General features: G+C 34.7%; 1 protein-coding gene across 1 annotated transcript; it reads right to left on the bottom strand.

The window, feature by feature from the left end:
- Positions 1-5,359: 5,359 nt before the first annotated feature.
- LOC130656406 (uncharacterized) lies at positions 5,360-8,147 on the bottom strand. The gene is made up of 4 exons (XM_057459252.1): positions 7,987-8,147; positions 7,272-7,412; positions 6,560-6,853; positions 5,360-5,861 (listed from the first exon to the last, which is right to left on the bottom strand). The coding sequence occupies exons 1-4, from the start codon at positions 8,018-8,020 to the stop codon at positions 5,431-5,433; spliced, it is 900 nt and encodes a 299-aa protein (XP_057315235.1). The 5' UTR covers positions 8,021-8,147; the 3' UTR covers positions 5,360-5,430.
- Positions 8,148-14,639: the final 6,492 nt, after the last annotated feature.

The raw sequence follows: 14,639 nt of genomic DNA, 5'->3' as shown, positions 1-14,639 counted from the left end.
TATAGGAGTATTATAGGAGAGTCTTATAGGAGTCTATAGATCTGTTAGATACTTTTGTTACAAGACTCTTGTAACAAAAAACGTCCAATCTAGCAAATCACGTGAGTTCTTGGATGTTCCATCCTCATGACTAAATGTGTATATTTTCCATCTTTTAGCCTTTCCTTAACCTTCTGGATCTCCGATGATTCAATGACATCATTCTCTTCGTGGATGGTTGCGAGATCATGTCTGTCCTTCGGATACCACACATATAACATTTTTGCCTGCCTTCGTAAGTTCTTCGGTATCGCGGTGTATGATTGTGTGAGTAGCCACATGGTGTGGTTTCGATGCCGACCGCTGATGGCCAGCTCCAGAAGCGGTTGCCTCTTTTTGTCCAGTTTCTCATCCGCGATGATGTCGTCGATCAGGAATAATGTTTTGTACCCGGCACAGAAATCCGTCATCTTTTGAATCCATTCGTACAACATGCCCATGGGCTCAATTAGAATCACATATCTGTCGTTCCAAAACCATTTTCGACACATATATGTCTTATTCCATCTTAATGTTGGACATATAATCACAATGAAATCAAAGTGATCAAAGTATTCACTCTCTAGTAGCGTTACAACGCGTCTGGATTTTCCGCAGCCCGTGGGACCGACGAATAATGCCGTGTGAGGATCTTTCATGTAGTCCATCTTAATATAGTACATCCATAATTTCACCGTTTTGAATATTTAATTGAGCATCCATGATTAGATATATGTAGGCGTTTAAGGATCCCGCGGTTTCGGCCGTCTTTTCAACTTGAAGTGTGATCCCCTCGCTCGCATTTTCAATCCGTCGGCCGGTCCCGTGCAGTGAGTTTTCATCTATGGTTCTGAAATCCAGCCATAGAGCATATTTCGTGGTTAGGTAGTCCGCGACCTTCACATCATGTAGTTGCAGATGTTTCTGTATTTCACCGGCGTTACCATCCCTTTGTTTGCTCTCCGCGAAATACTTGCATATTTCACCATAATGCTCAAACGGTTGCATCCCCTGAGCGAAAAGTTGGTTGGGCTTACCCTCAACTATGGCGGATACCTTTTTGATCTTAGGATTGTAGAACCTACCTGTATCTCGTTTGTAAGCTTTCTCTTCCTCAAACAGAACCAATATACCCTTCAGAGACTTGCACGGTGTATTGAATGACCAATTCCACGTTGTGTCTGACTTATCCACCCTAATTTGTCTATGTCTCAAGAATCTGTCGTAAAGTACGGCCATGTTTTGGTATTCATTTGAAATGAATCTGGCGAGTGTCGGTTGTGTCACAATCTCATATTCGAGAGATATGTTGGAGATTTTGTATTTAGCATCCGGCGCGGGTGCCGATGTGGCACCGGAAGGTTTGGTTGGTGTTGATAATACTACCCTGTCATAATTGTTGAATGTTATCTCATAACACAGCCTATTACCTAATCCAGCCTGATAATATGGGATCGTGCTATCCAACATTTCAAAATCTAGTGGTATGGTGAACTTGTTTTTGTATGCATCATAAATAGCTTTGTCCGCTACCTCTGATGCGTCTTTATCCGCGGCTCCAACTCTCAGTTTCATACAGTTTTCTGTACACCCTTCATCAAAGATGATACCTTGTCTTATTGCATTTCTTTTTTCGGACTTGGTTAGCCATAAATCTCTGTAGCACCCGAAAAGATCAAAGTCATCAATGCTCAGAATCTCGGTACCCTCGAACTTGATAGCTAGCTTTTTAACAATTGCCCTCCCTATGTTAGAGACCAATGTTCTCTTCGTGTCGACTTTTGACTCGAGTTCAACGTCGAAACTTATTTTCGAAGTACCAGGAACAATGACATCATCGTTACCTAAATTAGGGAACCTAATCAGGAGTAACTGGTTCTGATCAATCTCACTTGGGTTGTGAGTGACAATTACTTTTTGATGCGTTCCTTTTACGCCATGTGCGATCCTAAGTGAACGCTCTGGGTTTAACTTTTTCCCGTATTCCATGCTATTCCATATTACTTTTATTTTATTTTACTTTAATTCGGTTAATGCTACGGTATCATCTGTACGCCGTATCTCTTATGTGAATGGTAACTGTTGTCTTCATACCACCCCATAACACCTTACCATCCTGACCTGTGACTCTCATGGTAAGTGATTGAAGTAAACCTTTCTTTAGTTTCTTATATTGCGGATTTTTCGGTTCAATATATGTAAAATCACCACCATACTCGGATATATGATATGTCATCAGGTTGTTGCTATATTCACCATCTTTAAGATTTAACGAGTTATCCAATTCATTAAGATTAAAATGTAGTTCCGTTATACCCCCTAGATTGAATATTTTACTCAACTTAGAGTTTCTAGCTAGTTGTGTTGATTTTACATCACCTCTCACGATTGAATTCAACTCCCTCCCCGTGTAGTGCTTACCCTGTTGTAACCTAACCGTGGTAACTCCGTCAGCCAAGGGTATATCTATTGGAGCTGTAGCTACATATGTGACATTATCTGAAAACGTCTCCACGATCGCAACCTCCTTTGTACCATGTGAGTTGTCTATCGGTTGATACAAATAGATTTTCTTCTCGCTATTTACGTCCTTTATTGTGATATACATTATTATATTAGAGATTGTGAATATATTTAAATCAAAGAATGGATGATATTTTCAGATATAATCCGAATGCGGCATATAAGCCAAATGGAGGGCGGGATCTTCAAATATTGGGCGCTAGGGATCTGTACAAACAGGCCATTATTGTGTCTGAAAGTGGCTCTTTCCCCGTTTCCTTTCCTAATATTTTTACCAATTATGAACTTAGTCATAACGCGCAACGTATGAGAATTTGGAATGAGCAACCTTTTAGATTATGGCAAACCCAGCTAAATTTCGCCACTTGGTGTGCTTCAAGTGCCTGTGGGGTAAGTTCGGAACACCTGAAGGATGGTAGATCTATGGTCAGGTCAATATATCGTTTTCATGTGTATTATCACATTAGACGAATCATTAAGCGCCTACAGACACCTCTACCCTTTGAGGATAGTTTTAATCAATATGATAATCCTTATTTAAATGAGGAATTTCTAAAAATCTGTGGTGAGTATGATGTTGATTCCAACCCCATGAAATACAGAGGTCAGTACTTTTTCACTTCATATCAAAAAAGACGTAAAGACTATCCAACTCCCGGGTTGAGTTATTTCACTAACGACTCCATGACGCGGTGGATTGTGGAAAAATCCGATGGATTTACAAAAACGGGCCTTGTGAAGATCTCGAGCAGTGTTAGGGCCTATGCCTATCTTGTTCTTAGTTCTCAAGCCTCGGCGCGCTCATCCATCCTCGGTAATGATTCAAGTGCTCTGACCGCCCAAAGAGTTTTTATGAATAACCTTGAAGACATTGTTAACCGTAGGGTTGATATTCAGGAGGACATTAAACGTTATCAGGATACGTTAAACTACGCTTCAAGTAAGGTTGATTATTCGGTTGGACAAGGTATTTATATGTTACCTAGTGACATGAATCTCAGAATTAAGACCGGTGTGGTAGGTTACAACAACAAGATTTTGATATCGGGTGAAGATCTTACCATTGGTATCAATCGAAAGGTCAATGTTATTGAAAAAACAGCTGAATCACATAAGATAACTAAAAAGAAGCCTGTAACACCCGATCATCCTGATAAACACATTACCGTACACCACGTGGATACTACAGATAAACACATTACTGCACCTTACCACAAAGATACTCCTCCTACACACGAAGATGAGAAGATCGCTCTTGTGATTGTTATGACAACGGGTTATTTCATATGGTATTTGTTTAGATAAAGATTGACGTCAATTAAATGTCAATCAAGCCAGAATAACAATAGAGAAACAATGCATTCCTTACATACCAAATATCCTTAGCAACGGCTACTTTCGTTTTAACTTTTTTCTTATGTAAACAACTTTCTGGTATGTAAAATATGTAAAATCCTATTGTTATAAGCGTTTGATTGACAGATGGTAGATAACAAAACTGCTTTCCGATAGAATCTATAAAGTGGTATAAAGAGATGTAATCGTGAATATAAACACAATGGCTTTTCCAACAGTTGAAGAATTTGAACAAAACATAGAACAAGTTACTCCGATCATAAAGTGGAGAGAGCTGCCTAAAAACGATATTTACCTTGTTAAATATGTGAAAGAGATGGAAATATCAAGACCTGGTGCTCTTTCTGAAAAATCTATGTATGCGGAGGTTCAAGATAGAATGGGAAATAAATATAAGACATGGTTGCCCGCAAGACTTTGTGATGAATTAAAGGATTATAGTTTCAAGGGTGATGCCTTTGTCAGATCAAATGGTCTCAAACAATCTCAAAATAATCATCAAAATCAATTCTTCAGTTATGACATTATGTGGCGCTAAACCTTGCAATGTTGCAATCATCTTTACTTGTTTCTGGTAAAGATAGACACACATAACACATAACACATAACACATAACACTATAAATTATAGGAGACGACAGATGAGGGTGGGTAGGGACCCATGGGACGGGGAGGGGCCCGGGGGACACGGCGGGGGTGGGGGTTTTTGACAGATATTATAGAGCATGCCCGCTTATTTGACGTAAAGTGGTAAAGTGCACATGGATTTTATCGACTCTTCTATCGTTGATTTGACGGGGATGATCCGTAATTTAACGTGGGATAGGAAACTGCTAAGGGGGTCTGTCCTAACATTGGGGTTTTCCTATCTCTCCAAAAGTGATCAATTTTTCAAAAGACAATTGATTAACAAGTGATTTGTCACGCCATCAAAAATCTACTTATCCATTGATTGAAAAAACACAATCCTAGCTGTACCTTATTTTGATTTCTATGGTTTGATCGTTATGTAAGGTAATATTTTTTTTTTTGGGGGGGGGGGGGGCTATCTCAAAGGAAAATAAGCACTTTGGGCTATCTCAAAGGAAAATAAGCACTTCCACTTTGCTGTCACACACAAAGGTACGGATAATGTAACAGTGCACGATTTTTGTAGTGGTTTTATTGTCTTTTGTTTTTATTTTTTCAAATAAACATTGTTCTGTGTTAATCAAGATTCACATTGTTTGACATGACAATGTTGACCAAGCAACACTAGAATGTTTAGGGTGAAAATTGACGACGTCAACAAAAAAATAATGACGTCATCAAGATTTTTTATGATAAGTCAAAGATCAGTAAAGGGCTACAGAGAGGTGGAGGCCATTTTAGGAACACTTTTAAGCATGCTTCAGAGCAGGATATTTTAACAGAGCGTTCAAAGAAAGCCTTCATGTGCTAGATTTTAATTAAAACAACGTGTATACTAGACGCATATAATTTCTGTATTTTCAGTTATTAAATCCACTAAAATTACACCCCGATGCGCAAATGTTCACTGTCCGGGCCCCAGCATTTTCATCTCGAAACTTGCGTCGTTTTTAAACAATTCTGTGTTGTCAAATTTGCTGATCCGCAAGAGATAATTTTGATGTCGAATAAAATAATTTGGAAAATTAACAGACTCGAATGAAAGGTAGCCTGGGAACCATTTATCCATTCTCACGTGGTATGTAGAGTCTTTGCGAAACAACTCTGCTCCATTTGTATCACCTTCAGCACGGAATAAATAATTTCTGTGACGTAGGTACTTTGACTTGCCACCAGCACTTGGGACATGAAACGATATGGTTCCTTCCTGACCTGTCAGACCAGGCATAAGCAGTTGAACGGAAATTTGATGGTCTTTAGTTATTCTTGCATTGATACCCGTCACTCCCCAATAAAATCCTGGGAAATTTTTGGAATCCAACTTTGCAAACCATGCTGAAAAACAGACGTGATTTAAATATTCGTTTATATTCAAACAGTAATAACAGCAAAATGCTTTCATGTTAGAAACTTTTGAGGGAATCAAATTTTGTATTTGAATAACAGAGAAAATGTAGTGAACAAAGTAACGAAAATTTTCTACGCTACATGCTAACCGAAGACAAAAAAGTCTTAGAAAACATTTCACGGAACTAATTCTCCAGGACGGACATTTCAAAGTAACAAAAATTTCCTACACGCGAACCGAGAACGAACTCTAAAAAAAATTCGCGGAACTACATCTCCAAGGTGGACATCTCAAAAGTGGACAATTTTATCTGCCAGGCTTACATTTAAGCTTAAATTCACCATTAAAAAGCAGAGATTAGCAATCATTTTGCATTTGTTTACTTCCGTCCTGAATGTTTTTAAAACGTTTTTGTTTACACTTCTCATTTTTTTTTTTATAAGTCAATGGTCTTTTCTTGACTCAAAAAGCAATAATAAGGAACACTTCCAAATCTTTTGCTCGTTACTGCAGAAAAGTTTGAGATAGACCTGCCCAAACAGGAAATACCTTTAGTTTAAGGAAAATTATACTGTAACACATTGTAATACAAAAAAAAAATTGGGCTTTTCTCTCCCCCGACTTTTCCTTGAAAAAGCATTTGATACTTGTAGTTATTAAATTTCTAAGGTTCAACAAAACTTACACACAGATGAAGCAAGAAAGCTGGCATCCATTTTAAATAGTTGGCTGTTGTCTTCCTTGTGAAGTTTCATTCTGTAGTTTTGATGACGAAGAAAATGGCCAGGAAAGTTGCACGATTCCAATGAAGTATACCCAGAAAAGTATTTATTCGCACGCATGTAGAACGAAGCGTCGTTTTTAAACAATTCACTTTCGTCTGAAGCATCGAGGTGAACGAGGAAGTTTCGATGACGTAAGTAGTGCTCAGGTCTTTCAACGGATTGCAAAGAGAAAGCGCCTTCACGACCATTTAAGGCTAAAATTATGCGAATAGAAGAAGTTATGATTCGTGTAGGTAACTTTAAAAAAATCGTTTTCTAAAGAAATGCATATGAAATTTGGCATCCTGGTCCCCAGAGTATGTTGCCTATGTCAAAGCCGCTAGCCTCGATGTCAAAAAAGCAAAAGGCCCTGGGAACGAGGTTGCAAAATTTGGGATTGCGAATTAGGACATCGACAATTGTACAAAATGCGGAATAACAAAGTCAAAATGCGTATATTTCTATTGAAATTACGCAATAAATGTTTGGGTTAGTAATCTTCGAATACTTTTTTCCTTAAAGTTCTAAACTGAATTTACGAAGAAATTGTAAATGAGCTAAAAATAAGGTAAAATGTGTAATAAAAGATCGCGAATTTGTTCATAAACTGCAGAATTACAAATGTGATTTTACCTGGCACGACTGCAAATTGGTGAAGTTTTCCAGAGGCAATGTACACTTCTCCATTTGTTCTGTCACCAATGTTGAATTCTGGGTAATTATATGACACAAAGACATTGACGCCATGATGTTGACTTCCGCCAAATGCCTGCGCTAAAAAAGTGTAAAATTTTAGTCTGTTGACTAACTATATGTTGATGGCTTTAAGGGAAAGAGAAATACAAATTTCCAGGACTATGAAAAAAGCAATCATGGCCGTGGAGAGTAAAAAAAGGGCGTTTTTTATCTTTAAGTCTATAGTTCATTGAATAAACCAGTTCTCTCTAAAATTAAAGCGCCACATAATAGCTTTTTTAACAAAAACAGTTTTGTAAGAATAATGCGACCGACAGTGAAGCAATAGGAGCAAGTTGAGTTTAACCCCGCCAATAATACTGTTTCTTAAAAACAGTCTTGAATTTTAATTCGTTTTCCGTGAATTTAGAGGTGCTGCCAACGGAACTGGCTGAAAATGTCTGAATATTTAAATGTTAACGTTGTTAGTTAATTCAGAGAGTTTCTTAAATTTTGGCAAAAACGACTCGAGATAATTACGAAGGATAATTATCTCGGGAAATGTAAAAGCCCAGAAGAATAGTAATTTCATATACCGTTTTTTTGTTATCAAGTGGTTGACTTTATGAAAGGTTTACGTAGAAAATGCATCCACAGAAATATGTAAACTTACCAAAAATAATGGTTACACAAAAAATTAAAAGCATTTTTGTGCTGATACGCTTTCGTGTTGTTAATGTAATGATGCGTTTGTATCCCGTTGAAAATAAAATGCACCGTGTAGGCTTTTATACAATAACCTTTTAACACATGCATATTAAGTGAAAACCGCGACTCGTGCGAAATTCGAGTTTGAAAAACATAAAAATTGATAAAAAGGTTTTCGCGTTATGATGTTAAAACTTACATGTGCTTGTAGCTCTAAAAATAAGTTTTAAATTATATATAGCAGATACATGTTGTAATAGAAAAATAGTTTAAAATATACGATAAAGGTACATCTACAAGCAGTGCGAAAATATATACAATACCTTTTACTTGTCTTATAATTCGGTAAGCACACCTTGTGATCTTTTCATCGAAGGTCTTTTTACTGTAAAGTTCTGCGAGATGATAGAATGCTCAAAAATCCCTAACATATTTCGTTAAGTCATACAAAAAAGGTTTTTACAAAATTTCCACATTTTGTTGCACATCATACCAAAATCAGCTACTTAGTCTTGTGCATACAGCAACCCTCCAAAAGTTTTACACAAAATGTCAGAAATCCAGAGTTAACGACACAGAAAAGAAATAAAAAAACTTATAATTATTTCGGTATATTACATGCTGTCCTCTACCGCAATATTTTACCTTGACATACTAAAAAAACGGTTTGCCTTACGAACACAAACTTAAATCAACAAAAATCGATAATTTTGTCCTTACAAATACAAAATCTTACACAAAATGTCAAGAAATCAATTAAAATATAGAGAAATTAGTCATTTTAGTCACATATCAATCTCTTATATAAACGTTGATACAAAATATGAAAAATAACCAGCTTGCAGGGCATAAAATCTAACCATGCAAAAATGTTTTTTTCGGCAATATTGCATATTGTCCTCCCTAACAAAAGTTGATCATAAAATCAAGGTAGCTAGTAGCATCGTTTCATTGTTGTATATGTTTTCTATATCTAAACTATGTTAATAGCAATCATTTTTTAATTTCAAAATTAAAAGATGCCTCTATTGGAAATTAAAGTTTAGAATGAACTGGTCCACATTTTAGCACATTCTTATTTTTTGTCTAATCATCTCTATAATAAAACGGAGTGTGTGTCCGGCTGTAACAGGCAAAGTGGATTATATTTTACACAATTTTCTGTAAAAACGTCCATAATATATCCCCTAATTGTTATTGTCTAGAACAAATCATGTGATAAAACAAAATGGTTTCATTAGTTAAGAATTTCATTGCATGCTGAAATAAGTTTACCGTGACGAGTGCTTTGTAAAATATCTATACGGGTAAAGTCACGGGCAATTAAAAGCAGATATTCAGCAAGGTAAAATCGGATATCCGTAATTATTCAGTCGAGCTTGTGATATAAACAAAGTGAGACTTAATAATTACGATATCGCGCTGAATATCTGTTTTATCATGCATCATTGGAAAGGAATCATTATCTAAAGTGGCGAACCTCTCCATATTTTATTTTGTTTTGTTTTTGTCTTTTTCGTTGTTCTTGTTTCTCGTTGTTTTAAAAGTTCGCGCTTCAGTTTTCACCTCTCCATCTGATTGCTTATCCTTTGTGTACCACTATCGAGAACAACAAAAGATGAAGTGCGATATAATACATCCTTTGTTTGATAACTTTATTTTTAATTAGTTCTAACTCCCCATTTGATTGACTTGCATGTAATTTTTTAAAGGAACTATATATATCAAAAAAATATAAGTGCCGGAGAGACTATCGGATATCTCGAGCAGATATTCGATATCGGATATCTGCTCGAGATATTCTTTCAGCCGCTCCCGTCTGAGGTACATGATAAACGTTGTTATTATTGTTGTCTATTTTGTTCAAAAGTTTTAATTCATTGTTCATACTTTTTTACTGAAATTGACAGCAAATCACTTCGCGATATAAACATAAATAAATTTTAAATGTTCTTAAGTGGATTCCTCCAAGGATTTCTGTTTAAAACCCTTTTTTCAGCCTTCTTAATGAAATTGCTAACAAACATTTTTATGATAAGAAGCACAACAAATTTTAACAAGACAATTAGTGGTTATTCCACGGGTTTAAATAACTAATTATAAATATATAATCGAAGTGGGGTTAAAGAAAGGTGATGCTATGTTCAGTATAATAGAAACACAAGGTAAAAAGCTGTCAGTGGTTTAAAATAAAAACTACTAAAATGGTACCTATTTTAATTCATACAAACCAAGTTACACAATAAAATAAATGTGAAAAGTTAAACATTAAAAAGTTCTTGTTCAACAGACGAACAGGAATCGCACATAACTGTAAGAGTATGTTCAGGCAAATAGCTAAATTCATGGTGTTTTAGTGCACTTCTATTTCTTGTACAGGGCGAAAATAATTGGCTGAGCAAAATTTAAGTGAGTGAATATTTCTTTTTAGAAGGTGTGCAAACAATGAGATTTCAATTCCGTGTTCCTTTATTTTTCTACACAAATTAATCATGAAATGAAAGATCATTAATACTCACAATATTATCAGTGTTCATTGATAAGTTTTACTAGGATTAGCAGTACCGTAGGAAGTAAATTTGTTTGGGTAAGGGTGCAGGATGGGGGACAGGGATGACAAAAGATGATTTTGACCGAGGGAAAGATCTGGAAATTTATGACCTTCAGATTGCCGAAAACGCTTGAAATTCAATAAAGTCTACACAATGGATTGGTTAGACAGGCGCAGAGAAAGGATAGTGTTATTCTTATGCACATTTTCTAAACGATCACCATCCCCTCGGCTTACTACAGCATTAGTTAATCTCCCTCCAATTATGTTACACTAGTTAAAAGTTTTCTACTGATTCGAGGTTTCCTATTCGTGTACAATTGTTATTTACAGCCACCATATAATATAGTATTTCTTAGCCATGCTGTGAAATTTTTGTTCTCCTCTTTGTTGGAAATAACTAAGACCTTCCGAAGATAAATAGACAGATGCCGAGAAAAAAATACTTTATAATGTTATTCTATAATGTACTGCATTAGTAAAGAGAGAAAGATTCAATGAGGTTTTCTAAGGTCCTTTTTTGTCCAGTATTTGCTAAATAAATTTAATTGTTTATAGCGTTTTTAAACTTTTCGAGCATTTCTAGATTTGAGTGCAAAACATCTTTGTTAGTTTGAATTTAATGACAAGACAAACATAAACACTTATCACATCGCTAACTAAAGAGTGAAACGGCTAAAAATCAGAAATGCACTTTCGAAAATGATCAAGTTTTATCAAAGTAAATATTCAGCTTAAGAAAAGATATAAGTTCGGGTCGACTAACTAACTGTTACCCAAAATCACTCAAACATTCTTTTTCAATGTGGTAGAAGCTCCACCGATAACACCCATGAGGTCAATCGTATGGATGATAACATAAATAGTTAACGAAAAATTAAAAATTCTATTTACATTTGGTTCATCTTTCTTTGTTTTGTTATGTACCCAACCATTCATCTTTTCTAGAACATTTCTATTGTCAGTAATGGTGGAATGATGTATTCTGCATTGTGAATAATGAACCATGTAGCTGAATGACTCGCATTTTGGATATTGCATGCATATGATCAAACAGTCATTAAGTTTGATATTCTCGACCAATAAGAACACAGTATTTATCAACAAAGAATTATCATATACAATACTGAAAACTGCGTAAAACTTGTTACAAGCATCCAATCGTAATATATTTCCTTTGCTAAAAAATCCAACCAGAGCACCATTTTTACTTTTACTTTTGCTTTTGTTTTTCTTTTATTTAGTGTAAAACAACTTTTTTCAGGAATAGCTCCCAAATAACGCTCAATTCGCTTTACTGTGTAAAATTTAAAACTATTCATAATTTCCTATTGGCTATTCCCATTATTAATCAACTGCGTCTCATTTGCTTGAAGAGAATCTTAGGATTACAATTGAAATGATGTGTTTTCCATCTTGTATACAAGGAACAGTCACGTTCCATCAACCGTACATTGCAAACGTGAAACTGAAGCTAATGATACCAGCACTTTGTTAGTAATTTTGATAGAAAAATTTTTCTTTTGTTTTTATTTTGTATTCAAGAAATTGTCACGTTTCATCAAACTAAAAATGATTACGTGAGGTGTGGGGAAAGGATACCAGCATGTATAGCAAGTAACAAATTTATAATCTGAGGAATGACACGTATAGATATAGGAAATATTTGGGTTCATCCCTGGGAGACTCACCCTGCAACAATCTCAATCTTGTGAAATTTATTTATCTACCTACCTAGCCACCGAAAGAAAAGAAAAATTTCACTACTAGCTATTTGTTTTTTTTTCACAACCTTTTTGCTCAATTCTGCTCACTTTTAATTTTGAATAACTTATACTTTTTCAAAAATGTAACTGGTAGAGAAATAGCTATATGAGCATCGGACGAATGTTGAATTTTTGCTAAACAGAATTTTTTTGTGATGTTTGCTAAAAAACTGTTGGATTTTGAGGAATTTGCATACCTTGTTTATAAAACAACATTATAAGAAGTCCAAAGTAGGCTATTACATATTTTGAAACAAGTGCGCAAAAAATGTTTTTAAATGTCAACTGATTTAGGCTGTTCATATGGGAAATCTATTTCAGCATGATATAATTTTTACTTTCTCTTCATATGACATGGGCGAGAAAACTTTTCATCGGGTGAGAAAATACCATGTGATACGTTTCTATTGTTTATTGTGATAAGAATCTATTGTTTATTTTTAAAAATTATGCCGAATCTGAGGGCTGTTCATTTAGGAAATATTTACTCGGGAACCGGGTAAATTTTTCAGCATGATTTCAAGTCGAATTGTTAACAAACTCTTAACAAAATTTAGTTGCGTTCATATGAGAAAAAAAGCCCGCCGCCTACCGAGACCTCGGGTGCGCATGATCGAGAAATTTCCTCGTTAGGCAAGATAAATTTATGTTGATTAAACAATAGAATCTTATCACATGGTATTTTCCCACCCGATGAAAAGTTTTCTCGCCCATGCCATATGAACAGAAAGTAAAAATTATATCATGCTGGCATTTTTAAATGTCAAATCAAGTTAAGGATAAGTTTTCAAAATTTATTTTCGCAGATATAATTTCTATGCAGGAAAATTCCTACAAGTTGCAGGAAAAAAATATTATTAAAGCTATATTTTGATGAGTTAAAAAAAGAAAATGTATATTTTCGTAACATTATCTTAAATCTTGTGAGTCAGGAATTTAAATTTTACAAGACATTAATTTAGATATAATTCACCATTCGCAAGTTTCAGCATTTTTCATACTGCGAAGTTACTGCGAAAAACATATAATTAATATGGAAAGGTCTAATATTATAAAAAAAACGTTTAAAAAAAGAAAAGGCAGAAAAAAAAAATAAGAAGATAAAAATAAAAGAAGAGGAACAAAACAAATTCCTGTTGCAACGTTACTGCGTGGTTTGGTCAACAAAATGGTATTTAGTCTCAGTAGATGAAAAAATCTGTTGCCTGAGAAGGTTATTGACGACTGTTTTGATAAGAACAATGAAGGTGATTTCGAACTTGATACCGATTTAAAACAGGTTAAAAAAATGGCAATTTAGAAAGGTTATTTATTATCATTCTCTTCTGTTAACATATTTTTCCATCATTCTTTTTTATTGTACCCTTTTTTTATTATTATCTTTTTTATTGTACGTTTTGAATCCATCTTTTACGTCATCAATTTTTGTAACTTACATTAACGATACAGTAACCCCTCAGGAACTTAAATTTTAGTAAGACACCCATGCATGGATATTAATGACTTTTTAAATACTAGAAATATAATTCAATATTCGCAATTAAGTTTTAAGTTTCAGCATTTTTCATACTGCCAAAATATTTAAATAATATGGGAATCGTAATATGACGAAAAAAAACGTTTAACAAAAATGTAGAGAAAAAAATTCGAAGATAAAAATGAAAGAAGAAGGAACAAAAGAAACTTCTGGTCCAACCTTGCTTTATGGTTTAGTCACCAAAATGATAATCTGTTCAACGAGCGCGTTTAGTCCCACTAGATTAAAAATTCTGTTGAGAAGGTTATTGACGACTGTTTTGATGAACACAATGAAGAAGATTTCGAACTTGATACCAATTTAAAGCATATTATGAAAACAACGGTTCAGAAAGATTTATCATTATCATGGTGTTCTGTTAATATTTATTTTTCTTTCATTCTTTGAGTGATTTATTATTCATTAAGTAAAATTGCAACGCCATACCTTTTGCGCAGGTATTTTTTAATGAAAACAAAAATGATGGACTGGAGTTACCAATGCTTTAACGAAGGAGGGTGTGTTTTGTTTGGTTTTTTTTTCTTTGTTCCAGTTTTTTTCCACGAATATCTTTTCTTTCTTACTTGTAGAGAAAATATCAATGTTTTATAATATTTAAAGGCTATTTAAAAAATTGGCATGCAAAGGAGATGTTTTGAATATACTGAGCTTGTGTCAAAAGGGTTTACCGTGCTTAGCCAGCCTACTTAGAAAATAGGTAGCAATGCTCAAACAAATACAGGTTATCGATATAGTTATTGTTGTGCAGCTGCTGAGTTACATTG

Source organism: Hydractinia symbiolongicarpus, chromosome 9 (genome assembly GCF_029227915.1).
Source record: "Hydractinia symbiolongicarpus strain clone_291-10 chromosome 9, HSymV2.1, whole genome shotgun sequence".
Classification (NCBI taxonomy): Eukaryota; Metazoa; Cnidaria; class Hydrozoa; order Anthoathecata; family Hydractiniidae; genus Hydractinia; species Hydractinia symbiolongicarpus.
Note: the sequence above shows the minus strand (reverse complement) of the source record. Positions and strands in the feature narration are given on the sequence as shown.

Bases quoted from the DNA above. Each gene is read 5' to 3' on its own strand.
- LOC130656406 (XM_057459252.1), bottom strand. From the start codon at position 8,020: ATGCTTTTAATTTTTTGTGTAACCATTATTTTTG. The intron at 6,854-7,271 runs GTAAAATCACAT...GCATAATTTTAG, and splicing joins CCAATTTGCAGTCGTGCCAG to CCTTAAATGGTCGTGAAGGC. The intron at 5,862-6,559 runs GTAAGTTTTGTT...TCTGTTTTTCAG, and splicing joins CTTTCTTGCTTCATCTGTGT to CATGGTTTGCAAAGTTGGAT.